At 40.4% G+C, this 25949-nt stretch overlaps 1 protein-coding gene across 10 annotated transcripts in view; it reads left to right on the top strand.

Moving 5' to 3' along the window:
* LOC128439666 (arf-GAP with Rho-GAP domain, ANK repeat and PH domain-containing protein 1) overlaps positions 1–25949 on the top strand; it is a 46034-nt gene that overhangs the window by 13001 nt on the left and 7084 nt on the right. For 8 of the 10 annotated variants that reach the window (XM_053422045.1, XM_053422044.1, XM_053422043.1 and 5 more), the window contains 28 exons: positions 306–460; positions 2210–2298; positions 2387–2472; positions 3057–3209; positions 3837–3906; positions 4015–4135; positions 4270–4454; positions 4696–4802; positions 5759–5958; positions 6048–6133; positions 6421–6603; positions 14159–14333; positions 14508–14642; positions 14847–14982; positions 15086–15188; positions 15745–15937; positions 16115–16160; positions 16314–16477; positions 17433–17645; positions 18635–18740; positions 18834–18981; positions 19701–19784; positions 20171–20248; positions 20421–20538; positions 21204–21317; positions 21406–21551; positions 21647–21729; positions 22394–22453. In XM_053422045.1, coding sequence (XP_053278020.1) covers positions 306–460; positions 2210–2298; positions 2387–2472; positions 3057–3209; positions 3837–3906; positions 4015–4135; positions 4270–4454; positions 4696–4802; positions 5759–5958; positions 6048–6133; positions 6421–6603; positions 14159–14333; positions 14508–14642; positions 14847–14982; positions 15086–15188; positions 15745–15937; positions 16115–16160; positions 16314–16477; positions 17433–17645; positions 18635–18740; positions 18834–18981; positions 19701–19784; positions 20171–20248; positions 20421–20538; positions 21204–21317; positions 21406–21551; positions 21647–21729; positions 22394–22453 — 3537 coding nt within the window. Of the gene's footprint in view, positions 1–221; positions 461–2209; positions 2299–2386; positions 2473–3056; positions 3210–3836; positions 3907–4014; positions 4136–4269; positions 4455–4695; positions 4803–5758; positions 5959–6047; positions 6134–6420; positions 6604–14158; positions 14334–14507; positions 14643–14846; positions 14983–15085; positions 15189–15744; positions 15938–16114; positions 16161–16313; positions 16478–17432; positions 17646–18634; positions 18741–18833; positions 18982–19700; positions 19785–20170; positions 20249–20420; positions 20539–21203; positions 21318–21405; positions 21552–21646; positions 21730–22393; positions 22454–25949 lie in introns of all 10 variants that reach the window. The other 2 variants (XM_053422046.1, XM_053422047.1) reach the window with 1 other exon arrangement.

The following is a 25949-nucleotide window of genomic DNA, read 5'->3' as shown; positions in this document are numbered from 1 at the left end:
GAAATGATAACCAGATTGATTAAATTATTCAATTTTTATTCATGCATGCATTTTTTAGAGAGATGATCTCTTTGTTACTGTGCTGCTTGCTCATGGATTTTTTGGGACACCTCAAGTAGTAGTTTTTACCTTGGAATAAGAGAGAGAAAAGACAACTGGTGGTTTTGTCGAAGGGGCAGAGGATTGTATAGAATCACTCGTCTGTGTGGAATTTTCACCAGATCTCCAATCGACATGCTGTCTGAGGACTCGTCTCCTGATGTCCAGACCTCTGTTGACCTGTCTTCTACGCCTTTATCCCGTAGTGCCTCTCCTACCAAGACAGTTACAGATGAGATGCAGAAAGACCAATCGCCCCAGGTCCCTCCTCGAATAAGGACACCCCAAACTCAAGAAAACGTACAACATTCAACTCAACCTGACGCTGAGCTGAGTGTCTCCAGACTTTCCTGTGAATTCAGTAAGTAGAATAATCAGCATTAAATCCTTTTTTTGTGTTATTTTTGGTATTTTATCTTCAAGGAATGGACAATAACACACTTATACGGCTGAATTACATTCCAGGTCATACTGTACTTAAACGCCCCTAATTCCTTATATATATACACATGCAACTGTACAAAAAGAAGCTTATCCATACATCAGCTATAAACAGAAGGGAACAAAAACACAAACAACTGTCCCTCAAGACATAACTACACTGACACTGCTTTGATTACATTCAGCATTTCTCAGCGAAAAACGCACAGTATTTCCAACCTCACCTTTTGTACCTGCTTATGAGGATATTTGATAAAATCAATTGATGTAAAGCAGGTTTAAATAAGACTCAAGTTCTTATGGAAACCGACCCTTCTAGATGAGACTGTTTACAATCATTTCTAAGCTTCGCTAACAATTATCCGCTTAACAGTTCATCGGGAACAAATAGGTAGTTAGTTGGGTATTACTAAGTGTGTGCTAGCCCCGTAGTGAATAAAATGTGTTCATTTTAAATGAAAGAGAGACAGACAAAATCCTTCTTTAAAACTAGAACGAAAAAGTCAACCAGAGGTATTTAAAAGATAGTTACACCATAATATCCCTTGACTTAATGTTTCCTGTCTGTTTTTCAAGATCATGAATATGGATTTATTAAACCAGAATTAGATGAATCTGTTTACGTTAGCTCTGTGTTAGCATTATGCAACAGGTGGTACAGTTTTTAAGCTCACCGAAAAGTAGTTTTTCACGATAAGCTACTATGCATGTATACATTTCATATTACTCTCATCAGCCTCTTTAATGTACTTGTATGGTCTTATGTACTTTCCTCCACACTAAAAGAGAGAAAAAAAACGTATAAGAGTCCTACAATAATTTATGGATATGTTTAATTTAGCTTTAATTACTGTATATAGTCATCATGTTAAAAAATGTGATTTATATTATGTTTCATATCATTCACAGGCAGTTTCTTTCTGTATTCATGTAAATTATCTATTTAATAAGTATATTTTTACTATTATCAAGTAAACCTATAGCAACTACTCAGGTCTGATAACGTCACATGTAGAGAAAGGTTGAATTATAGAGACATACATAGTTGCACCAGCCACACTGCATCTACTCAAATAAATTAAGCACAAAAATATTTTTAACCCTTCCCACTTGCCAGTGGAAATACTGACGATCGATATTGACTCATACCACACTGACAAAATAATACTTATACATGCTCTTTAACATGTGAAAAGACACAGATCAACTATTTAGGCCATTTTATTAAACAGCAAACTCCAGAAACACTACTTTTTTTATCTGACTCTTTCATGAAAAAAATTTGCAGCAGAATTGTTTGTAGCCTCTAATCAATCCTGTGTCTATGCTCTGTAGGTCCTTTGACCTCATAGTTTGGTTTGGCTCTGATCATGTCCAACCAGTTGACTAGAGTTCACTCACTCAGGTGGATTCCAATTAAATTGTAGACAATTTTAAAGGATGTATTGCTGGTTGTGATTAATTTATTATGATTAGTTGCGGCAATTACCACTGAAGAAAATTTTGTCTCAGCTCCTCACTAAAGTCTAAATGGGATTTTTGACAGGAGGAACATAATTACATGATTAAAAATATTCTTTATTCTATTCTTGGATCATTCTGCAGGTTTACTGGCAAACCAAGCTCAAGCTGCACAGCTTACTTCTCATCTTTTACTCCTTTCCTTTAGGTCAGAGCTCACTCGATGATAACTCTGATGAATATGAGGATCCCGACTTCATTAACCCCAGTGTTCATAGCATGAAAACACCAGACAGGGTAAGAGTGTGAGAATATTTTCGTCTTTTACACTCATCCTCCTCTTCTTCTTCTTCGAAATGTGCCTGACATCTGTCTCCTCCAATAGGATATGTCCCTGCAAGTACCCGGTGGAATAAAGGGGCGGTACAATTCTTTTTGCAGTGATGATGAGCAATTGGATGATGAGGATGAGTGAGTCATGCATGATCACAACGAGAGAAAAAGGCATTAACACAAACACAAAATACTTAAGCTGTTCACTAGTTAAACAAATGAGCAACCGCAGAGACTTGTGACTCTTGGTCATCAGAACACTACTGACATTTATTGTGCAACAGACCATTTTATTATTAGGTTTTTGACATCACAAACCCTGCCTGTCTGAAACAGCTTTTTTTGACTGGCAAAAGTTGACTGCAGTGTCTGGTCGCGGTCACACACACACGACTCTGAGAGTAGCAAACCTCAGTATCCTTCCAATCTTTGTGAGCAAGGTGTGAAAAGAACATTCACTTCCTGTGGCAAAGGAAATCCGCAGGGTGGCTTTTTGTGGAGCTCAATTTTGGTGAAGTTTAATCATCGACATCTGCCTGCATCCACCGATGTGTGACTGTGCCCTTAATGTGGATATACTTAGCCATGGCGTTGACAGCTTATTTCACTCATCTCATCTATCATATAAGAGGCTCAAGGTGACATATTTCAAACTGTTGATTTTTAACATTTGATGACTTTAATAGTGTTTAAGTCTGTATGCAATGTTTGTTCTTCCAAAGTTCTACCCAATGGCCTGACAGTGGCCTTAGTACCGCACAAGCCAGTGTGTACTTGCCTGCCACCGGCAGACTGTCTTCAGCGTCTAAAGAAGACAGCTCTCAGCACGCTGCCGTCATCAAGATAGGCTGGCTTGACAAGAATCCACCTCAGGGGTATAACTGGCAACAAATACACACACAAACTGACGTTCTGCTAATGTTAAAGAGGTCACCTGCTATGTATGATTTTCACAGACCATAAACCCGTCAATTATAAATTACAATGAAAGAATACTTTAACTAAAATGGTGACCTACATTAACATACTACCTACTACCTGTTAGCAGTGCTGCTATTCCAGTTCTGGTCAAACCAGTTTATTTAAAGAGCACATTTCAAGGCAACAAATATTTCACATGGAAAATTTGTTGTGCAATTATAAAGATAACTTCAGAGTGTTAAACCTGAAGTTTGGGCCAAATCTGAATGCAAAACAACAAAATTTGAGTCCACACCTCTTGAAATATTCTTCAAAGAAAATAAGTCTTATTAACCTTTCAGTGGGATATGATCAAAGCATTCCGCCATTTGTAAGAACCATTTTTAGATGTATGTTTCCCAACGACTGATAAGTGTGACAAGTTATGTGAGTTTTCAAGTACATTTAGTCCCATTTGGGAGAAATAAAGAGAACAATTATAATTGCATCTCAATCAGATTAAGTAAATGTGATAATCCAAAAAATTCGGATGTGCTTTTTTCATGTCTTTGTTTGTCTGTCCTCACATACATCCTATACAGAGCCCTTTATTACCAGCGACGATGGGTAAGACTGGATGTTGACTACCTGAGATACTTTGAAAATGACAAGGTAACAACACAAACACACACACGCAAATGCACACTCATTTCATGCTGAATGGTGTATATGGATCTGTATAACAAAAAATGCTTTTGCTGTGTGTATGGTGTGTTGTAGGACGTTTATTCCAAGGGGATCATCTCAATGGCCTACATTACTAATGTGACCAGTGTGGGAGAGCTCAAGTTTGAGGTCGCCACAAACAATCGAACATTTATATTCAGGGCTGAAAGCGAAGGTCTGTCACTTTTTGTCTGATTTATTTACATCGTAATATATCATGTTTCTGTCTTTTACATATACAAATATACACGTTTCTAGGTCACATAAGTTTTTGCATGTTTATTTTACAAACCGTGTTGCTCTATTCAGCTGAGAGAAACGACTGGGTGACTGTACTACAGGACTGCAGCAGGGGGCGCCATCCCCGCAACACCATGAGCCCTGGCTTGCTTTTGACCCCAGACTATCAGGGCTATTTGGAGCTCAAAGGGTTGCGCTCCAAACTTTACACTGTCGTCGCCTCAGATAAGGTCTACCTCTACAAACACATGGACGTAAGGACCCCGCTGAGTTTGATGTGTGCAGAAATGAGATGTGTGTACAAATCACTGGGATTGACCTTTATTTAACTAAATACAACATATTTTATAAAAAACCTTCAAATATCAACGTTTTTAAGGAAAATCTTACTTTCTATAAAGATATATGAAAATAATGTTTTATAAAAATGTGTATGTTGATACATAATGGAAGACAAAAACATAGTTGATATGATGTACCTTGTTTTTCTTTCAGGACTATCGTATTGGAGTTGGTATCACATCCATTGAGATGAATGTAGGAAATGTTAAAGACTCTGAACGTCGTAACTTTGATCTCACGACACCCTACCGCATATTCAGGTACTATACACTAAAATGCAACACACACACACACACGCCACAGACACTCGCACACTCACTCTGCTGTGTGTATACAGTAGACTCAAACTCTCGTCCTAGATGTGTGCATCTCCCAGTATAATGTGAACACTTCAAGGAGCAACATTGTTCAATGCAAGTCAGTGGCCGAGTTGCTCTTGTTGCTTGTATAGTCATGGGAAATTAGATCATGATGTTTTACTGAGAATTCCCACCGTCCATCTGTCCTCAGAGTCCTCAGCTGGACATGTTTGGAGAATGTGAAAAGCCCTTTGTATGAGTGTGTGTGTTTGTCTGTGAAGAGGAGCGAGGTTTGTGTGTTTGCACAAGTGCATGGTTTGTTGTGGTGTGTGTGGTCTCTTGGCCGACCACGCACAGCCTGCAGTGCAGTGGCTCAGCTTGACAGGATGGAGCAATCTGAAAAGGCTTGTGTGTTTCAGCTGGAACGTGTGTCAGTTTGTGTCTTGGTCTCAGTCTGCATTGACTCTAGTGTGTATTTGTCTCTGCATGTGCAGTTTTTGTGTCTGGTGAATCTACTTAAGATAATTCAGGAGGGAGCCAAGAGGATTTTGTAAGTTTGTGTTTTTGGCATATATTTTGATCTAAAACATTTTTTGATGCTTGTGTGTCTGTTCTGCCTGTATTTTAAGCACAAAGAGAAGCAAGTATGAGAAGAGGAAGGATTCAGACATGAGAGTCTGCGTCAAGCCACAAATCCGTCTGTGTGTGTGTATATGTGTGCATGTGCTTGTGTAGTTTCCAGTCTTTGACTCGAGTATATTTTGCAAAAGAGGAGCAGAGTGGAGTCTGTTCTCAGGAGACTCATAAGGAAACACACATGCACTGCCAAGACAGGCCTTCTCCTTTCTGTCTCTTGTTGGCTGTGACACCGTCATGTCGGCACTAACACTCGACCGTGTGTTTGTCTCTGTTCGTAGTTTCATAGCAGAGTCCGATCAGCTGAGGGAGCAGTGGGTGGACGCCATGCGGAATGCCATAGGTGAGGCGTTGTCCAATAGCGAGGTGGCGGACCGGATCTGGGCGGAGTCAAGCAACAGTGCCTGCGCTGACTGTGGGGCTCCCAAGCCGGAATGGGCTGCCATCAACTTGTGCGTGGTGATCTGCAAACGATGCGCAGGTTTGTGTGTTTGGATTTTTTGTTTTCATGTAGAGTTTTATAGTAGTTTGACTATCAGGATGTAATTGGTGTTTATGTGTGTACTTCAGGAGAGCACAGAGGACTGGGTCCTAGCATCTCCAAGGTCCGTAGTCTAAAGATGGACAGGAAAGTCTGGACAGAGGAGCTTATACAGGTAAACACACACACACACACACACACACCAACACACACACATCCAGACACACCCAGACACACTCAAATCCTAAAACCTGAAGGACCTGGTTAATGGATTATTGCAGTTAGACAACTTTTGCATATAACTGTTTACTCATGACCGAGGCATTTAGCTGCTTAAACTCTCGTAGAGCTGCAGGTCAATTCATACAGAGCTTCCTTATTATGAGGTTCACTTACACAACATAATACAGTAGTCCTGTAATATCAAGTTTTTGTTGATCCTAAACCCTACCTGTGATGCAGGTGTTCCTCTTGATTGGCAACGAGCGGGTAAACAGTTTCTGGGCAGCCAACATCCCACCGAGCGAGGCCTTGGTGCCCTCTAGCTGCAGTGACGAAAGGCGACGTTTCATCGCCAACAAATACCGGCAGGGAAAATACAGAAAGTACCATCCCCTGTATGGAAACCAGAGAGAGCTCAACAATGTAAGTTGAAATCCGTTTCGATTATTTGTTTCTGTCTGTATTACCCTGGAGATAAGAATTAGTAATTTCTTGTATAAGATAGGCTTCAGTGCACAAGGAGGAGTTAAAGCCAGATGAGATGTTGCCTTAACCATGCACTGTGACAAAACTGTTGATGTTGGCTTTATTCATTTAGTCGTTGCTGAGGATCACAAGCTGACGTGTGTCTGGATTTTGCATGTGCAGAAACACAAACACCATGTTTATACAGCCTCACTCCTCATACTATGACTACGATTTCAGGATTTTAAATAAATGGCTATACATTCAGTATATTCTGAATTTTCAGGGTCACTCTTGTACAGACTTGCAAGATGGAACAGACGACTCCTATGAAACTAAATAAAAACAACATAGAACAAGATACCGTTAGTAATGCTCTTGTTTTAATACAACTTTTAGAGTTGAAGACCAATGCATATTAAAGAAGCAGTCCAACATGTAGAGAACAGTTTACCGGGTGCAATAACCTTCATAACTGACATTCACAGTCAAAGTTAAAGGTAGAGTACACAGTTTGTTTTATTGTTTGTAAATGTATCCTGCTTTGGATAAACACAGATAGATTGATTTGTATGTTTTAAAGATAGTTTGGGGCATTTGTGCCTGTTTCGATAGAAAACTGTAAGCGTGATAGGCAGAGAACCAAGCTCACCGTCGCTGCAGGAGGAGTAAAGCCTCTGTATATTATAAAATTGGAATAGTAGAATCAGCTGAAGATCTTTTAACGGAGACATTACAACATAGTCCGGGACTTAGAGTATCTGTCTATTCATCCCTCCTTGTGTCCTCATCCGTGTCTCAGTCTGCTTCATGTTCATTCACTATATTTGGTGAGTAAAAGTCACACAAGACTTTAGGGGAACAGTTTGTGAACGGTATACGATTGAGGTTTGTTTTAATTGTGCCCTAGCTCTGCTCCACTGAGTGCAATAAATGTCTCAGCTGCTTAACCCACTAACTGTTTACTGTTACTTGACTGTTCACGGACGCACACAGTGTGTGCGAGTGAGTCACATTCAGCAGCTGACTGTGACTTCTATTTTCTCCACCTAACCATTTCAGCTGGTTCCGTCTGTGTGTCTACATGTGGGTGACTGAGTCACTGTGTTTGGGAAGTGTAGAGGGTGGACGTTTTTTTTACTACACACACACACGAACACACGCACACCGGTCGATGCTTGTTTGTGCTCAATTGCTGGTCCCCCTTCATTCACTCCTCTTCCATGATTGCTATCTTCCTTTCCTGTTACTACTTTCTCACCATGTTGCTATTCTTGTTTTCTTTGGGAAAATTGCAATTCTTGGAGTTTATTGAAATTGTGTTGTACCTTTTCGACACAGGGTTCCTTCTGTTTCAAGAGAGAGAAATAATCTGATCGCTTTTATACCTCTGTTTCTCTTTTCTTCATCATACACTGTGATAAGTAATAGATTGTGAGATACGTCCGTTATGCATTCATCACATGTGGGCTCCATACAGGTTTGTTTATCTAATCCTGACTTTTATGTCTCGACTTCTCTGTTTCATACCTCTTTGTTTTTCCCTTTTTTCCTGAATGTGACATCATTACACACTGCTTTAGCTGGAATGTGCCGTAACTCCGCCTCTACTCCTCCTCCTCCTCCTCCTCCTCCTGTCCTCCTCATTGTTTGGCTGGGACTGCTGAAGAAAGTTGATCTCTTCAGTCCTGACTCTTTTTATTATTTCTTGTCAGACTGAAGCATCACAAGCTCTTTCTTTTAACACTGGTTGCTTTTGTGTGCGTGTCTTTGTCTGCTGCCATTAAAACAGAGGAGTGACTGAACGGAACTGGAAACTTTCAGGTAAGGTTTTGTGTGTGTGTGTGTGTGTGTGTCTGTGGGAGCTGAGCTGTAGGACAGTGTAGTGAGAGAATATTGTGAGTCTGCATCTGTGCCTTTTTTTCGATGAACTCTGTGAAGAATGTGAGCGTGAATGTGTGTTTTTCTGGGGGGAAGGTGTGTGCGACCGCAGGAATCTGTGTCAATGGACTTTGAGTCTGTGACAGCTTGGGATCTCAGTGGAGTTAAACAAGCCCGTGTATAAGTGTGTGGATTGTCATGAGACTGTAGCTGTGTTAGTGGGTGCACATTAGAGTTATTGTTTGTCAGCTTATTTGGTTTTCACTGGAGTAGGCTGATATGTTAATTTGAATATTAATGTGTGTGTGTGTGTCTGTGTGTAGGCATGTAATGTGTATTCTGGCTTGTGTGGCTGTTGATGTAAATACAGACTCACCTCTTTCAATGAACATCATTGTTGTTTTCTTCTCTGTCCCTTCATCCGTCTCTTTGCTGCCTTTTCTTTCCTCTTTTGAAACTAGTGATACTACTGATTCATTAATTGACTTTTATATATTTTTTATGCAAGAACACCGTTGTTACCTTTTAAACTCACCTTGGATTTTCATTTTGGGAGGATGTAAACTTTGATTGTTTTGTCACTTTGTGTGATACGAATAAAAATGGGTCTTCTTCCTTCTTTCTCCATTGATTTATTACATCACACTGATATTTGAGCCTTTTTTGAAGCCTTTTTCTTGACATCTGAAAGTGCTTGAAGTGTTTTTATGTTATAAGAGGGAGACATAACCAAAGCCCACTGGGTGAAGGATGAGAAATGTTTGAGAGAGAACTGACAATTGACTGTGAGTTATTTCACACAGAGGAGAGGGTTGACAGTTTGAGAGTATGTGTGCCAAGTGTGAGTTAAGTACAATGTCACAACTCGTGTTACAATGCACCTATGTTGCAATTGTTAAAACAAAAGTCACACACCCATTTTTGTTATTAGGATTAAAAAATAGCAGAGGATCAGTTAAATATGTTCCCACTTGGACAGCCACTACCAGTCTGGTTGAGGTTGTGTTTACCGCGTCTGTGTTGGCAGCATGCCGGGAACAATCAGCATGTTATTGGTGCTTAATATAGCAAAGTGAAATGCTGTGGCTGTAGTAAAACTTCTTTTACAGGCTTGTTTTTATGGATTTAGGGTTTTGGAAAGTGGTCTGTAGACATATCCTTCTTTTTTCTTTTTTTTTTTTTATATTCCTGGCTGCTACTCGTTCATTTGTCCCGTCTGTCTTCCCCTTTCCAGCCGAGTCCTCTCATTTCCCCATTCACACTGTGGGATTGTGTGTCATGAATGCTTGTCATGTCAACAGGTAGATCTGCTCGAGATGGGATCTGCTTTCTTGTGCTTTTCCTTTACCCCTCTTTGTATGTCCGTCTGTTTTCCATGTCATATTCATTCCTCTCTTTCCCCCTCTTTCATCTGTCTCGATTTTCATGTCTTCTCAATCCTTCTCACAGTAAACCATGCCTGGTGAGGTAATGAAAGAACATAATGTAGCTAACAGCTCCTAAACATCTGGGTTTAAATATGAACATATGTACACGTATAACTGTAGAAGTAGTTTTGGCTGGACATTTAACACACTGTAATATCAAAGTGAACAAAGCAGAATGAGCCACATGTGTTCACGTCTGTGCATCATGCTGAGTTTGTAGCCAAGTGCAATCAGTCTCTGATTAATGTCCTTCACTGAAATGCTTTCATCTTCCTATCACAATATTTTTCTTTCTCCTGTTTCTCTCATCTCTCCCTTTTCCCTCCAGTCGGGTCCAGTGTAACTGCTGAGGCCAGATGTAGGCCTGTGATTTTTAGACATACCCAGATAATATCTCTCTGTCTCTTTCCCTCTCTCCCTCTCTCTGGGGAAATTGGGTAAGATTCTTGAATTCCCTTTGCTTCTCTCTTTCTCTCTCTCTTTCTGTTATTACATTACTGCCTGTTTCATAGGCAGCAGATGTTGGAGGGCGTGAGGTCTTCAGACACTCAAACAACCCATTTCCTCATTGTGCTTTCCCCTGATTGGTTCACTCGGTCAGAGGGAATGGCTTTGATAAATTGCACTACACTGACATCACATGTATGTCCACATGGAACAAACACATAAGCATTTATTTGCAATGTGTCATCCCATCAGGTCATACTGAGCTACACTCGTTGGAGATATCTACACTACACTGTGTCTTTCACCAAATTCAAGTGTATCAGGCTATGGTATAGCATGGTGGCTAATGTGGACCCATAGGCACCGATGTTAAGTTCTGACTTCTCTGGCTTGAACTCTGAGACAGTGAACATGGTGGGCATGAATCTGGCAGGAGTGAATTCATCGCGGGAAGGCGCTGTCACCTTACTGCAGGCAGATTTTTTGTTAGAATCCTGATTTGGCAACGAGTTTGATGCGGAGTAGACTTTGAATTTATTTGGAGACTTTAAGTGTGTGTGTGTGTGTGTGTGTGTGTGTGTGTGTGTGTGTGTGTGTGTGTGTGTGTGTGTGTGTGTGTGTGTGTGTGTGTGTGTGTGTGTGTGTGTGTGTGTGTGTGTGTGTGTGTGTGTGTGTGTGTGTGTGTGTGTTTCAATACACACACTACTCACCTCTGTAATACATTGGTTATCCCTCCTGCAACCTTTGAAAGGGGAACCTGTTTGATAATGGATGGATGAGTGATTGTCAAAATTTTGAACGAACACAAGTTTATTACCTGTGCCAGGACAGTTATGTTTTCATTAGCGTAAAAAGTACAAAAAATGGGTTATATTTATAGATAAACGGAAGCAAGCGATTAAGTGGAGAGATCAGTTATTCAAGTAAGGTATAGTCATTTGTTTTTCAGGCAAAGTAGTTGAGGAAGCACCCAAATGGAGAAAGGTTCAAATGAAAAATGACAATCAAACTCACTCCATTGCTTTTTGCTCAGTCTGTCACATGGTTTCTCATTGATCCATGAGACCACACTCACTTCTCCTTCTGTTCTTTCAGGTTGTATTGTTCAGTCTCTGATTTAATTCTTTTGAACTCTTCCACTCTTGTGACTCTACTCTTTTTCTCTCTCTCTCTCTCTCTCTCTCTCCCTCTTGTTGTACTCGCTTCACCTTCTGAGCCCCGATTACAGGTGTCCTTTTCCAACCTTCTGAAGGGAGCAGTGTGTTTCTCCCTCCTTCCCTTCTTTACTGCTCCTTTCTCTCTAGCTTGATCGGCTGTATTGAAACACAAAAGCATTCACAGAGTCGTCAAAACAAAAATAACTCTGGCCTCTTAAGATTAGGCAGTTGTTTGTAAACGCTGTTCAATATCCGATGCAAGTCAGTGTTGTTATTGCCTCCACTCCTTTAAGTTGTATGTGTTATTCTTGTGAATGTGATACTTCAGGAATGCTATGATGAAATTTCCTTAAATTTAGTTCAAACATTAACTTTAACTCAAGGTAAACTGATTAGATTTTGGTGGTCAAAGGATAGACTGTGTGATGATAGAAAAATGAGTATCATTTCATAATACGCCCTTCAGTTTAGTACATTGTTTCACAAATCACATTCCTAATAGTGATATTTTGGGTTTATTCAACACAGCAGAAATTGACATGCAGGCAGCACAAACAATCATGGTGGAGAGTGAACATGACACAGTGTGGGAATTCCCCAAATAGGAGAAGGGCTCTGACCAGCCGAGACAGGACAAAGAGCTTGCCCCTCTGGTTTTAAGATTTTGTTTATTACTTTTAAAGCTCTTCATGGTCACGGGCTAAATCTCTGATCATCTCAGGCTTCAATGCTCTGGAATAAATTGGCTGAGGAAATAAGGCTGTCTGAGATGATGTCATCCTTTAAATCTCTGCTAAAAATAGATTTTATATTAATATAATATTTAATAATTGTTGGAAGGGCCTTTTTTTCTGAATTTATTTGGGGTGCCACCGTGCCAGGCTGTTTTGGTCTTTAATCTCCATTATTGTTATCATCATTATAATTCATGTACTTTTCTGCAGTTTAACAATTTATTTTCTTGTTGTGCAGCACTTTGTTTTGAAAAGTATTTGATAAATAAAATTATTATTGTTATTATTATTCTACCTAAAAAGATAAGGAGACTACTTCTGTCATAGGGACATGGTTTGGGTATACATACTCAACATAAAACCAGAAGACCACAAATCTAGACTTGGCAAATTATTCTGCAAACCAAATCCCACAGTTTACTCAACCACCACTAACGTCCTTTACCACCTACACAAGAATCATGTCAAACCCCTGAACCAGATACTGTGATGATGGAACGAGGTAATGGCTGCTTTTGCAACCTACATCTGTAAAGACATGACCCAGATACGTATGGTCAAGAAGCAGGAGATTCATGAGTTGGTGCTGATACTCGACCCAAGTTCATCTTTACTGTTACTGTTCCTATAAACCAGCTCTATTGTTGCATTCACACCGTCTCTACAACACCTGCATGTGGAGTTGTGTCTTTGTGTGTGTGCATTTCGAGGGGGGGGGGGGCGGTTTTGTGCAATTTTAGTCTGTTAATTGGTTTGTTTGTTTGCATGTGTGTGCAGAGGCTCTGATGTGTTTAAATAGAGGAGGGGTTCTGTCTGAATGTGTGACAGAGAGCTGTGGAATTTCTCAATCAGATCCAAAAGAGCTTATTGGTTTTAACTGAAGACAGACTGGTGTGTGGGTGTGTACGCAGGCGTATGTATGTTTGAACATTTGCATAAGTAGGAGTTCCTCAGCTGTAAAAACACTGCATTCCCCTCTTCTCAGACATTACATCTTTCCGTTTACCTCCCCCTCCTTCCTCTTTCTTTAAAATTTATGGACATAATTTGGTACTTTATTGCTTTGAGGCAAAGCTACAGTCCAAATATAACTCCCTGTTTCTCCCTCCACTGACCCCTTTCACCCACCTCTCCTCTCTCTCTCATTTTTCTCCAGTCCCCCTCATTTCTGCTTGTAAAAAAACTATACTGTTATTGGTTCTTGATCAAGAGATTATTGTGCAAGTGTTGAATCCCAAACAGACAAACGCATACAAAGTTTGCATCTTTTGAAGTTGTTTTAATTTTGGTTTGACAAAGCTGTGGTTTCGGAAACAAAGAAGCTGACAGAGAATCTCATGCTACAGTTACGGCCTGGTCAGCAGCAGCTGCGGGGCCACAGTGCAAAAGTCATCAGTTTATTATCAGTTTGTGTCATTGTTACACTTTTTTCTCACTGTAACTGGATTCCTGCCTTGCCCAATCTAGTCCTATCTCCTGTATCTCCCTGAGTCATTCCCCCTTTAAGCTTTTCTTTCTTCCTTTTTCGACCCTCTTTCAGTGTCTCACTTTCAAATCTCATATCTGTATAACTGTTTTGATCTATTTTATTTGACCAGAGTTGCATACTATACTGTTTTTGGCTACTTTGATTCATGTCCCTATATATACTTGTCTTGTACTGTATCTGAAACACAGTATTTCCACAGCACACATTTGGTGTCTTTGTATGTATAATATCTGGTTTATACAGAATTCAAGCACTGATTACACTACTGGCCATTGTCATTGATGCCAACAAGCAACCTGTGTATTCATTTTCGATATGTTAATTTAGTCTTGTGTGTCTTTGTGTACTGATTGTCCCCTCCTCTCTCCCCCTCCTCAGGCTCTGTGTATAAATGTGCAGTGCACTGATGTGCTCGAGACATTAAGCCTGATCTTCTGCGGGGCCGATGTAAATTGTTCAACTGGTGTGGCAAGTTGGCCCTCTCCTCTCTCGCTGGCCATCGCACACTCACAACTCTTACAGGCTGAGTTACTCAGCCACAATCTCAACACAGGTACAGTCTAACTGTTTGCATGGACAGGGTCACATTGACTATATCTATATGGACGCCAATATACAGGCTATTAACCTTGATCAGAATAATACATTATTTAAATGATGAGTTCCTAATAGAAAAATCATTATTGCTAAATTTAATATTTCACCTTTTTGTTTATTCCCCCTGCAGAGCTGCCACAATCACATGTGGGCGGGGCCATGGAGGCGGTACACTACTCAGCACCACCCTGTGTGTCTCACAATGGCTTCCTATTCAAAACTGCATCCATGGCTCGGGCTATCTCGGAACGAAAGGGCAAAGAAGGTTTTCACACACGCTATGCACCACTAACGCACTCTACTCACACTTAACACACTGTTTATAAAGCCTTTGTCTTACCTCATCAGCTTTAAATAAGACGAATTAGCTGACTTCCTGAACTGTACGAAAAACGATAAACTAAATTAAACTAAAGAAAAAAAATCTTCACATCATGCTTGTTGAGTCTTTATTTGTTCTTGCTTGTAGAGTTCAGTCGACGATGGTGTGTGTTGAATGATGGCACCTTCAGCTACTATGAGAGTGACAAGAACTCGAACCCCAACGGAGCTCTGAAAGCTTCAGAGATTGTCTGCTTGGCTGTCGACGCACCTGAAAGACATGGGTATACACATATTCATGGGCTGATTGTCTCCCAGGCTGGGATAACTGAACAACTGAAATAATACATGGCTAAAACTAAATATCCCATCCTTGCATTTCAATAGGTATGAAAATACCTTTGAACTCTACTCTGAGTCAGAGCGTCTCTATCTGTTCGGCACTGATGATCCAGATGGCCACAAAGAATGGGTCAAGTCTATTGCCAAGGTGAGTGCCAATTATATACTGAGGTCTAATACTAGAAACATAAATTCTCCTACTTTCTCCTGAAGGTTCCACCAATGTTAAGCTTGGAAATTATCTTTCTGAATTATCTATCTGATAAGGACAGGGTAAAGTAATGCAGCCCAGTTTTCTGTTTCACTTATTTTTCCTCAGAGCTGCACTCCACATAACCAACATTCCTTTGTATTATAGATGCAGCAAAGTGTGTATTGTTAGAATTATGTTGTTATAATTCTAACAATAGAGTGTGTCGATGTGTCAGAGTTTTGCACAAGGTCATGCATTTCTAGCTACAAAAACAATATGACCTGACTCAACGCTAAATTTTGTTGTGGTTGCTGACCTCATCACTGACACTTTTTTAATTATTCCCTGAGCTTTGGGCTGAGCGTTCTTTCTAAGAATTTAATTAGTATCAGTTTTGGTGCAGGGCTTAAGCAATACACAGACTACAGTGGTTTATTCATCATCAGGAGACAAGGCAAATGATTAATAATGTGCAATGTGTGTCAAAGTCACAATCTCCTCTTGTTTGTAGAACTTTATCCCGGCCTCTGCAGAGCCTTTGCTGAGGCTTGGTTTTGAGCGGATTGGTCGGCTGAAGTGCAAAGACGGCTTGAACCTGCAAACGTCAAAAGTTGGTTGGTTTGCTCTGGTGGGCTCCACACTCCACGCCCATCTGGAGAATGGCCAGGGGGAGGAGATCCACCTTCGTAAACTTAATGAACTCTGTGAGTGAAGACACAAACACATGGAGACGCACACAAACAGCAGTGTTACCAAATACTGTACATACTCCAATCTGTAGGCATAATGTTTACGATAAACAGTAATTTTGTGAATGCAGTTCAATTAAGAAACACGGCTCTGATGGAATAAAACGATGACAACGTGTTTGTGTGTTACAGCCATCCAACAAGACAACCAAATGCTGGTACTGGTGGAGAAAGGCAGGTGAGAAGAACGAGTAATTCCTGTTTCTTTTTTTTAAATCATCCCAATTGTATAACATTTACAACTAATCATTAAACAGATACAAACGTCCAAACGTGTTAACTTCTACTCTATCCGTTTCCTTCCCCCCCCTCTTTCTGTTTCTTTTTGCAGAACTCTGTACATAGAGGGAGAGAGGAAGTTGGATTTTAGCGGCTGGTGCTCGGCCATCCAGACGGCAGCAGGGAGCGGAGGGGACACGCTGGGCCAGCAGCAGCTCACAGAGACGGACATACCGGTCATCGTTCACAGCTGCATCGGCTACATCACTCAGTGCGGTGAGAGCCATACAAAGACAGACACAGACACACATTTTGCATATATTAAGGAAGTCATTCTCTATATCTCTGTCTTGCATATGAGTGTTTTCATATCGCTTTATACTCTACATTGTTGGATGCTTTTTTGGCATTTCAAATTTTCACTTGAATGTGAACACTTGACTCTGTGTTTTTCCCCTGGTCAGCTTTGTGGGAAACCAGGACAGAAGGATCCTTGTCATTTTCCATGACCCAGCTTCTGATTTGTGACTAAGAGTTTGGTTTTTAAAACCTGTTTGAAATATTATAGTGACTTCTTCTAGACACTTGAGGTTAGGCGCCATATGAAGAACTGTTACGGGATTTTTTGTCTCGATAACTAGTTCAAGTTTGTCTTAATGGAACTTCATGATCTGGTGTGAGTTTTGGTTAAGAATGACTTTTAATTATATAACAATGCTGCAAAATACAGCTCATACAGGGAAAGGACAAAAGAAAGCAAGCAAGAAAGCCACTACTGGATATAACTTGCACTGATAGTTATTGACTTTTTTGATTGATAACGTTTTTCTGAGCTGAACCAAATGATATTTTGATTGATATGTGGGCAACATGTTTGCATGTTTTACTCTTCAGAAAATGGTGTATCTACAAAATCTATAAGAACTAAATTACATATATTATCCACACATCTTCATAAGCAAGCTAAACATGTTTCATCAATATCCTAGACCCCATCTAAAAAATGTTTTCGGCTTTAAGCTGGAATATCATGTGTTTTTCACTCTATACAGTTAAGATTTGGAATCTCTGCTGGACTATATTATCCCTCTATTGAGTTGAATGACCAAGGTATTTTTCATCTAGCTATGGCATCAAAGTAAGTGATTGTCCAAGTGTTACAATAAGAGCTGTATATTACCTGTGTTTATAACTGTTTTGGGGTTTGTTCTTGTTCAATATGTTTGTCTAGGCTTGACATCTGAGGGAATCTATCGTAAGAGCGGTGTGAACTCGCGGGTGGCCGCGCTGTGTGAGAAATTTCGCAGTGATGCTCGCAGTGTTCATCTCAGGGAAGGAGAGCACCAGGTGGACGACGTCTCCAACACGCTCAAGCGTTTCTTCAGGGAGTTAGAAGAAGGACTGTTCACCTCGGAGGATTCCAGCAACTGGCTCAGTGCAGCTGGTAACATTCACAACACTATTATACTTCAGCACAGTTTTAAAGGATTAGTGGCTATTTTCTATGGAAGAAGTCCCTTTAGACTTGTGATGTATTGTTATTAGACGTCTTAAGGGCTGATATTTAAAAACCTCTAAAGGGCAATTAAGGTGGGGGAGACTGGAAAAGGTGTTCTGCCTTTTTTCCTTTTTAAGTCCGACTCCAGTGACTTATTACAGCCCCTGAAACTCTTATTTGTGCCTCAAAATTACATATTCAAAGGGTTGGTCATTAAAGATCTTCCCTCATGGCCCTGAAATGGCTTAAACACGACCTCATTTCACGACTGAGATCTTTGTGTATGCTTGTATGACCCCGCCCCTGCTCAGTGTGTCACCTCCCTCACAGCTTTTTGAGCCTTTTCCAGCTACCGAGCCCCTCCCACAAGTTGACAGGATTGGTTTCTTACGTTTATGACATCACAAACCCTTGGTTACCAGACCCATGTCGTTGCTTATTTCGCTCGAGATATGTCTCTTATCATATATTGGGTACAAGAGGGTCATATCAACATGTTTAAAAACTACATTTTCAATGTAAGTTTAAAGGAACTAATCAAACTCCGAAGGCCTTATTAACTATGAAACTAGATTAAAAATATGATTGAGTTGTCAGATCAGTTGCTCCAGGCTTGAGTAAGGTGATATGTTGTTGCTTTTGAAGTCAAGGCAAAATAAAACCTTTATATCACAGCACTACAGTAAATATTTTTAAGGAACTTGTCACTTTTAACTCCTTTTTATTTAAATCTTACTCTCGGATGCTATGTTTTTCCTTCTATCTCTTACTGCATTCGTTTGTATTTGTATATCTTTATCCCTCTCTTCACTGATCCCTTTCTCTCTCTTGTGCTTTTCCTCTTCACCTCTCACATACTCTGACACTCTCTTTGATCTCTCTTTCTCTTCATTCTTTGTTAAAAAACCTCCTTTCCTTCCTTTCTCCTCTTACAGCCATTCCGGATGAAAGTATGAAAATCTCCCAGTACCAGCTGTTGTTGAACAGACTGCCTCGCGTTAACAAGGCTACACTACAAGCTCTTATCAATCACCTCTACTGGTGAGACGCTCACTCAAGCAAAATAATCCTCTTGTATCTCTACTTACGTCTGTGTGCGCATGCTAATGTGTGTTCTCCCTGTTCTTGTCTCAGCGTGCAACGTTTTTCTGAGCTGAACCAAATGAACCTCCATAACCTGGCCATAGTGTTTGGTCCCACACTGTTCCAGACGGATGGGAAGGACTACACTGCTGGCCGCGCCGTAGAGGAGCTCATAGAGCACTACACCCTCATCTTCGAGGTCAGACTCATTGCCTGCCGTAGACAGAGGGATGATGGGAGGGCAAAACATTTTGTTCTGTAACCTGATTCATAAATCTTGAATAGTGACATCAGGAAATGGCAAACCACATAGAGTGCATGGCTCTGAAAGGCTGAGATGTCAAAGGACATGGTAGCTTCAATTGGCTGCAACAGGAAGCTTACAAACAGATTCCTGTTAGATCTAGTTTATTTCTAGTAGCATTTAAATGCTAATCAGTATTGTCCCATGAATAGAAACTGATCTTATCTAGTGGAATGTTTTAATTATTTGCTAATAAAATTATGTTCTTAAAAAACTTCGTGTTTATTTCCTGAAAATTTATCAGTGAGTGTGATGGGGAAAATCAGAAGGAGGTTAGGGAGAGAGGAAGGAAACGCACAATGATGATGGGATTCCTCTCTTGAGCTCTAAATGAAATCCCTCCAGTCTTGGCCAAAATTCACCAAACTCTGTTATCTTAACTGCATTATTTTGTTTTGAAGAGTTAAAAATACAGCCTCATGCTAATGACATTAGCTCGACATGGAGCTCTGATTTCCTGCTGGTTTACCAGTAACAAACCGGTTCACAGGGCCACTGGGGCTTTCAGACTGAGATCTGAAAGATTATTATGCTGTAATTAAAGTATTAGGCCAGCTGTTGACTAAAACATTGTGTGTGTGTGTATGAATGAATGTGTGCGTCCTTGTTTACAGGTGGATGAGCAGCAGCTAAAGAAGCAGCTGGAGGAGATCACTGCTATCATCCAAGTGCGAGAGAAACTAAGCACAAAGTTTCCCGTGAGTCACACACATGATCACATATACAAAGTAAAGTAGGAGTCAGTTCAAGAAGTTTCAATGAACTTAACTGCCCCTTCCATAATTTTTTTATAAGAATGTGATGTAATACCTTCATAGCTCCACATGATTTATTTCATAGTTGTTCAGTTCATGTCTGAGAGAAACATGTGTTCACCATTTGAAAGCTTAATGCAAATTTACATGTAAAGCAGTTCAGACATTAGCTCTTTGTTGGTGTTGTGTGCATGCAGATGTCCATTTGCATCTATTCATGATGTTATTTGTTATCCTAATGTTGTATTTATGTCTTCCTTTTTCTTTGTGTTTGTGTGTGTGTGTGTGTGTGTGTGTGTGTGTGTGTGCGTGTTCACTGGTCACCTCAGAGCACTGAGCCTGGAGGACATTTCATCTGCACGGTGTACCTGGAGGAAATAAAGAACACAGCAGAGCAACATGTTAAGGTGACCTGAAATTTACTAAATTAACCATAATACTGCACATTTTTAATGTCCAATTCCTTTCTTTTCTACAAGTTTCACAAAAACAAACTGGCTCCATTAATATTGGCCACACGTTCACCCTGTGCTGATGGAAGTCTGAACTCTGGAGTAACCACGTTCCTTTTTTTCTCAGATCCCTGGTGCTATGACGGCAGCAGAGTTGACATGTGAGGTTCTTGACCGGCGCAACATCCCTGTTAAAGACAAAGAGTATTGGAGCTGCTGGGAGGTCAGCAACAAGGAGGAAATGGGTGAGACATGGAGAGAAAGAAGGAACAATAGGATGTAATACAATAGTAAATACGTATTAATCTCCTTTTACCACTTTCTTTTTTAATCTCAGGCTTTTATGTCTGTGTACAGATATATAATTATTTTCCTTTTGGTTTTGAAAGCAACTCAGGCTCACTTGACTTAATACAAGCTGTGACACAGTAGCATGAAAAATGTAATCTCCTGTGGCAAAACAAAGCCTGTGAAGAGCTCTTCACTCAACCTGCTACCTGAGCAAACCACAGCGACACAAACTCCAGAGGCGTAATGATCCCTGTCAGTGCGGTGACTGTGTGTCGTGGTTTGTTTTGAGCCTGGTATGTGGGACATCTGGTTCCCCTCTGGGAGAAGCCTCTGTTTGCCTTATCAAATGCCAGCTACACTCGATTTCCAATCACCGTTCAGAGAACCATCCTGCTGGTATGACAGTAAGAAAGGAAATAAAAAACAGTATGAGTGATTGGAAGAGCTGGAGGGAATCTAACGTCACGTTATTAGAAAATGTCGAACGCTAACAATCAATTGTGTTTTTATTGGTCTGAGTGGCGCATTTGTGTTTTCTCTCTTAATAAGTGATAAATGAATGATTTTAAATAACTTCTCATTCTCTCATCCCCCTGTGTTCACTGCTTTCCCACCTCAGAGCGTCCTCTGCACTATCTGGAGCGAGTCTTACCCATCCTTCACTCCTTTGGCACTGACTCCCATCTGCTCATTAAGAAGCACCTTGCTATGGAAGCCATGATCCTCTACCTGAGTAAACATGCCATCTCCCAACAAAGAATAAAATCTCTCTGAATCGTTTGGCTTCCTCCTAACTTCATTCCTCTTAATCTGCCCTTCAGCAAGTAAAGTGGACGCTTCCAAACACGGGAACATGAAATTCAGAGAGGAACGAAGCATCCTGGGATTGGGAAGGACCTCTGGAAGTTTCCATGACCGATATTTCATCCTCAACTCCAGCTCTCTCAGGATGTACAAGGAAATCAGGGTAAAACTGACAAACAGTGCAAACTCGTTCACTCTCTCTGCTTTTGGAGTCGTAGATTTATTGACTCTGTCCCCTTCACTCTCTCCGACTTTCAGAGTAACCGCCCAGAACGTGACTGGCCTGTGAAGAATCTCAAGGTTTACTTAGGTATCAAGAAGAAAGTCCGTCCTCCCACTTGGTGAGTATTGTACATACAGTGCAGGGAACATGTTTCCAGAATGTCACGGATGTCATGATACCGAGTGGCAATGCCACAGGTGGCTGTACTAGAGGGAAGACAGGAAAAATGAAGCACTATCTAATCGACAATGATCTATAACTCACTTCTCTCTTTAGTACTTGTATTTGTGTCTGTGACTTTTGAGAAGATAAACTTTTAAATTTGAATAAAATAAATAAATCTGTCTCTGGCTTATAGAAGAGTCATGAGTTGTTACTGTGAACGTTCTATATAGACCCAATGGTACTGGTAATAAACTATACTTATTGAGGAACAAATATACTTTTATTAGGCTTGGGTTGAGTTAAAAGATAATTCATTAAAAATCTTTAGCAAAAATGTATTTTTAATTGACTAAAACATTATACACACAATCTACACAAATTGAGAGCCAATTCTTAAACGCAACGTAATTTTCAGCATAATAGTTTTGAAGGATAATAAATTGCTAAGTGTATTGCTAATCTTCTAATTTTGGAGAAATGTGACTGTAGTAAATAGCTCATGGGGGCATGTAAAGATAATGACCACTAGGGGGCAGGTTATGTCCAAGAATGATGAGCACTGTTACAGCTGAACTGCTGTTGAACTAATTTCGGTCTCTTCATCTGTGTGTTTCCAGTTGGGGCCTAACAGTGGTGTGTGAGAGTGTGAAACAAGAGAGGCCGGAGAGGCAGCAGTGGTGAGTACCTGTCCAGTAGCTGTTTTTTCAGGATGTTCATCTTTCATACACGATACATGGCCATCCGCCCACAGCCCTCACAGCTCAGTCCTGCTCACACTGTCAGATTTAACAAGCACACATTGTTTATTCTAATGCTCAGTTCCCTGTAACAAGACCTCAGCTCAAGACATATTTGTAATAATTATTAGAGATTGTCTCAGATGACTCTATCATCTCTCTATTCTTGTCATGTCCTATTCTATCTATCTATTTAGATCTCAGATCTCAGATCTCAGCGCATTCTCTAAAGTGCATGGTGCATTTGCATTTAGGGGAAGGTTCAAATGGGTTGTTCTTAATCTGTAATGATTCATATTAATATTGATAATGATGATTCGTGTTGTGTGTTATGGATGTAGCATATAATAAATTGATTAGAGTGCCATCGATCATTCCCTTTAAAAGTCAGGTGTGCTTTTCTTTTGGCCTATGGCCGTGTAGATTCACATTACAGTCTTCACAGTGTGCCTGCTTTAGATCACAGTGAAATGCTGTGCCAGTACATTTGCAATTTAAATGTGGCCGCTGGACATGAAAATGTAAACCGTGTGTTGATGACATTACAGTTTCCAAAAAGTGAAGCCAAAGTGTCGGAATTGCCCCCTGGTGGCTGGCTTCAGTATATGTCATAAATCCCACCTCTGCCATGTTAGTGAATGGGAACAAAACTAAAAAGCCAAATCTAATACATTTTCTCAACGATCGTGTCTGTTTTTTTGTTTTTGTTTTTGTCAGGCTGATAAATATTCATAGTTCTTCATATTTCTTGTAAGTTTGGTTTTCTCTAGTCATTTGATGCTATAAACAAAGGGTGAAACTTCATGACCGACAGCTGAGACTGACTTACAGTTGGTTGAGCACTTCGGTAGCAGGACTTCTTAACTGCGGCTCCATAGCAGCATTCGTATCTGGAATATTAGGCTTCATGTCCGGATAGACGGAGGAAGTGGAAACATGTCGTCCATCTTTAAATACAGTTTATTGTCTGAAACCAGGCATTTGCACCATGCTGTGTAAGACATGGTACGCTAACGTTCTGAAGTTTGACCTTATACTATAACACAACGTTCCTGTAGCTTTGTATCTCTCTGCAGCCTTTAGTGCAAAGTTATTCAGTTGCTCTGACATTCCTGATGTCCAGGCGGTGGCATTTTTCTCTTGATGGCAGTGTGAGCACGTCTTTCATGTACATGTAAACATGGCCCGTGCTGGATAAAGCTGGCAGTTATCTCCGTAGGTGGGAAAAACAGGTCAGATCACGGTGTGAGTGTTTAGAGGAGGACGCATAGAAAGGGTCATTTCCACCCAGGAGGGAAAAAAACAAGCCCCCCCCACCACCAACACAGTTGCATCTCTATTCTCCACCATGTCTGTCCACATATACATCCCTCTGTGTGTATGTGTACACCCATTGCTCATGTGTTCATGTTACATTAGGCACGACAGTGTCAACAGCATTAGACATCAGCACAGTTGAAACAGTTGTGATGTTTTCATCAGGCTGTGGGCAGTATCATCTCCTAGTTATACTCACATTGTCACATCCCTCACGGCAAAAAAAAGCTACCTGAGAGAGGGAGCGCGTGTGGAGGAAAGATAAAGAAGGAAGGGGGAGAAAGTGGAAGGTAGAGTGTCACACTGAAGAGGAGATACTGTATACCAAGTCAGAAATTTACATTTTCTGCAACTAAAAGAAAAGTTAGAGAGAGGGAGAGTGGTGCAAGATAAGAAAGAAAATGGAAATACGAAGAAGTAAATGGATGAGGAGGTGCAGTGTTGCAGACACTACTGAACTTATCTCCAAATGTTACTTCACCCTGCTGCACCCTCCTGTTACTACTTCTATTCCAGCAAAGCACTTAGCCCCTATTAATTTTCCCAGTCTGTGTCACTACTTCTTCAGCACACTCTCGTGATCACTGCTTTTAAGCTCAAAGAGAACTTATTCATTTTGGTTATGTTATTTACATTTTATTCTGTAGTTTCATGGAAATCCATAGTAATAAATGAACAGAAAAAATATATTCTGCAGTTGATGATTATCTACAATGGCATAAAAAGTAAATGTATTATTTTTACGCGGGAGGCCTTTTAAACCAAAATGACAAAAAACTCATCCCCCTTGATAACCTGTCAATTATGACATCCCCTCTGAGCCATTCATCTGTCCCGTATGAGAGAGTGATGTACGTGCAGATAGAGAATGTGTGTGTGTGCAGGTGAGCATCCTATAGTTAATGCTGCTAACTCAATCACAGGATCCGCAGTTTATTTTTAAAAGTTGAAATTGGATGGCACCATCAGCAGCTCTGTGAAAAATCCTTCTAGCATGTTCCCCCAACAAGCTGACACTTCTAATCGCAAGGACGTGGTCCCTCACACGTACACCAGCAACTGATCCTCTCCAAACAGGAAACATCTGGAGATCCCCTCCCAAGTAACATTCACCCCGAGTTATGTTGCAAACAAAGATTTTATTTGGATGAGAAGTTGGATACCTGGATAAAATGGAATCTTTATAAAAATATAAAGATAAAATATAAATGAAGAGAAAAATATATATTTTGAAATGTCACATTTACGATTACGGAGTCCTGCAGGTTCCTGTCCCTCTTGCACATGTGCTCTGAGGACATTTTGACTTTGTGCCAACATTTTGGCTGGTCCTCAAAAATTCAAAGAGTTATTTTAGGGTTAAGATTTGGTTGTTAGTGTTAGAGTTAGAATTAGGTTAGGATTAAGTTAGGGTTAGGCATATAGCTGTTACTGTTAGGATAAAGTAATGCATTATGTCAAGTCAAAAGGTCAGTGGTTCGATCCCAGTCTCCCCATCTGCTTGCTGAAGTGTCATTGGTTAAGATACTGAACAACAAATGCCCCCCTCGTTTTTCTAGAGCTAGCAAAAGTGCTGAATATAGATGCACTTGAATGTGTGGGTGAACGGCAAACTGTACTGTAAAGCGCTTTGGGTGGTCATCAATATTAGAAAAGCTTAATATAAATTCTGACCATTTACCTTTTACAACTATAGAGAGGTGTGTGTGTGTGTGTGCGTGCGTGTGTGTGCGAACTGTCCTCATTGTATTTACATTTCTCTCTGTGTTGTTTGCATCAGAGTTCTGTTGTGTCTCGGTGGATTGCACTTGAATAAGAGTTGAATCTGTGCTCATAACAATTATGAATAAAGCTTATTTATTCGGCACCAGAGCATCGCTGATGACCCTTGTGGCTGTATGACTGCAACCTGAGTGGCAGGAAATATTCACGTGCACATACAGAAATGAGAGAGACACAGACACACTTCATGGACAGGGGACACAAGTTTTACACTGGAGGTTCTGATCAATATTTCTTTCAGTTCAGTATTTAAGTTAAGAGTCATACTCCATGTTCATAGTGCTACTACCCATTGTCATAGGAGAGTGTGTCACTTTCAGTTTTTCACACTTTCAGC

Source organism: Pleuronectes platessa, chromosome 5 (assembly GCF_947347685.1).
Source record: "Pleuronectes platessa chromosome 5, fPlePla1.1, whole genome shotgun sequence".
Classification (NCBI taxonomy): domain Eukaryota; kingdom Metazoa; phylum Chordata; class Actinopteri; order Pleuronectiformes; family Pleuronectidae; genus Pleuronectes; species Pleuronectes platessa.
The sequence above is the reverse complement of the archived record's forward strand: the minus strand, read 5'-3'. Positions and strand labels throughout refer to the sequence as shown.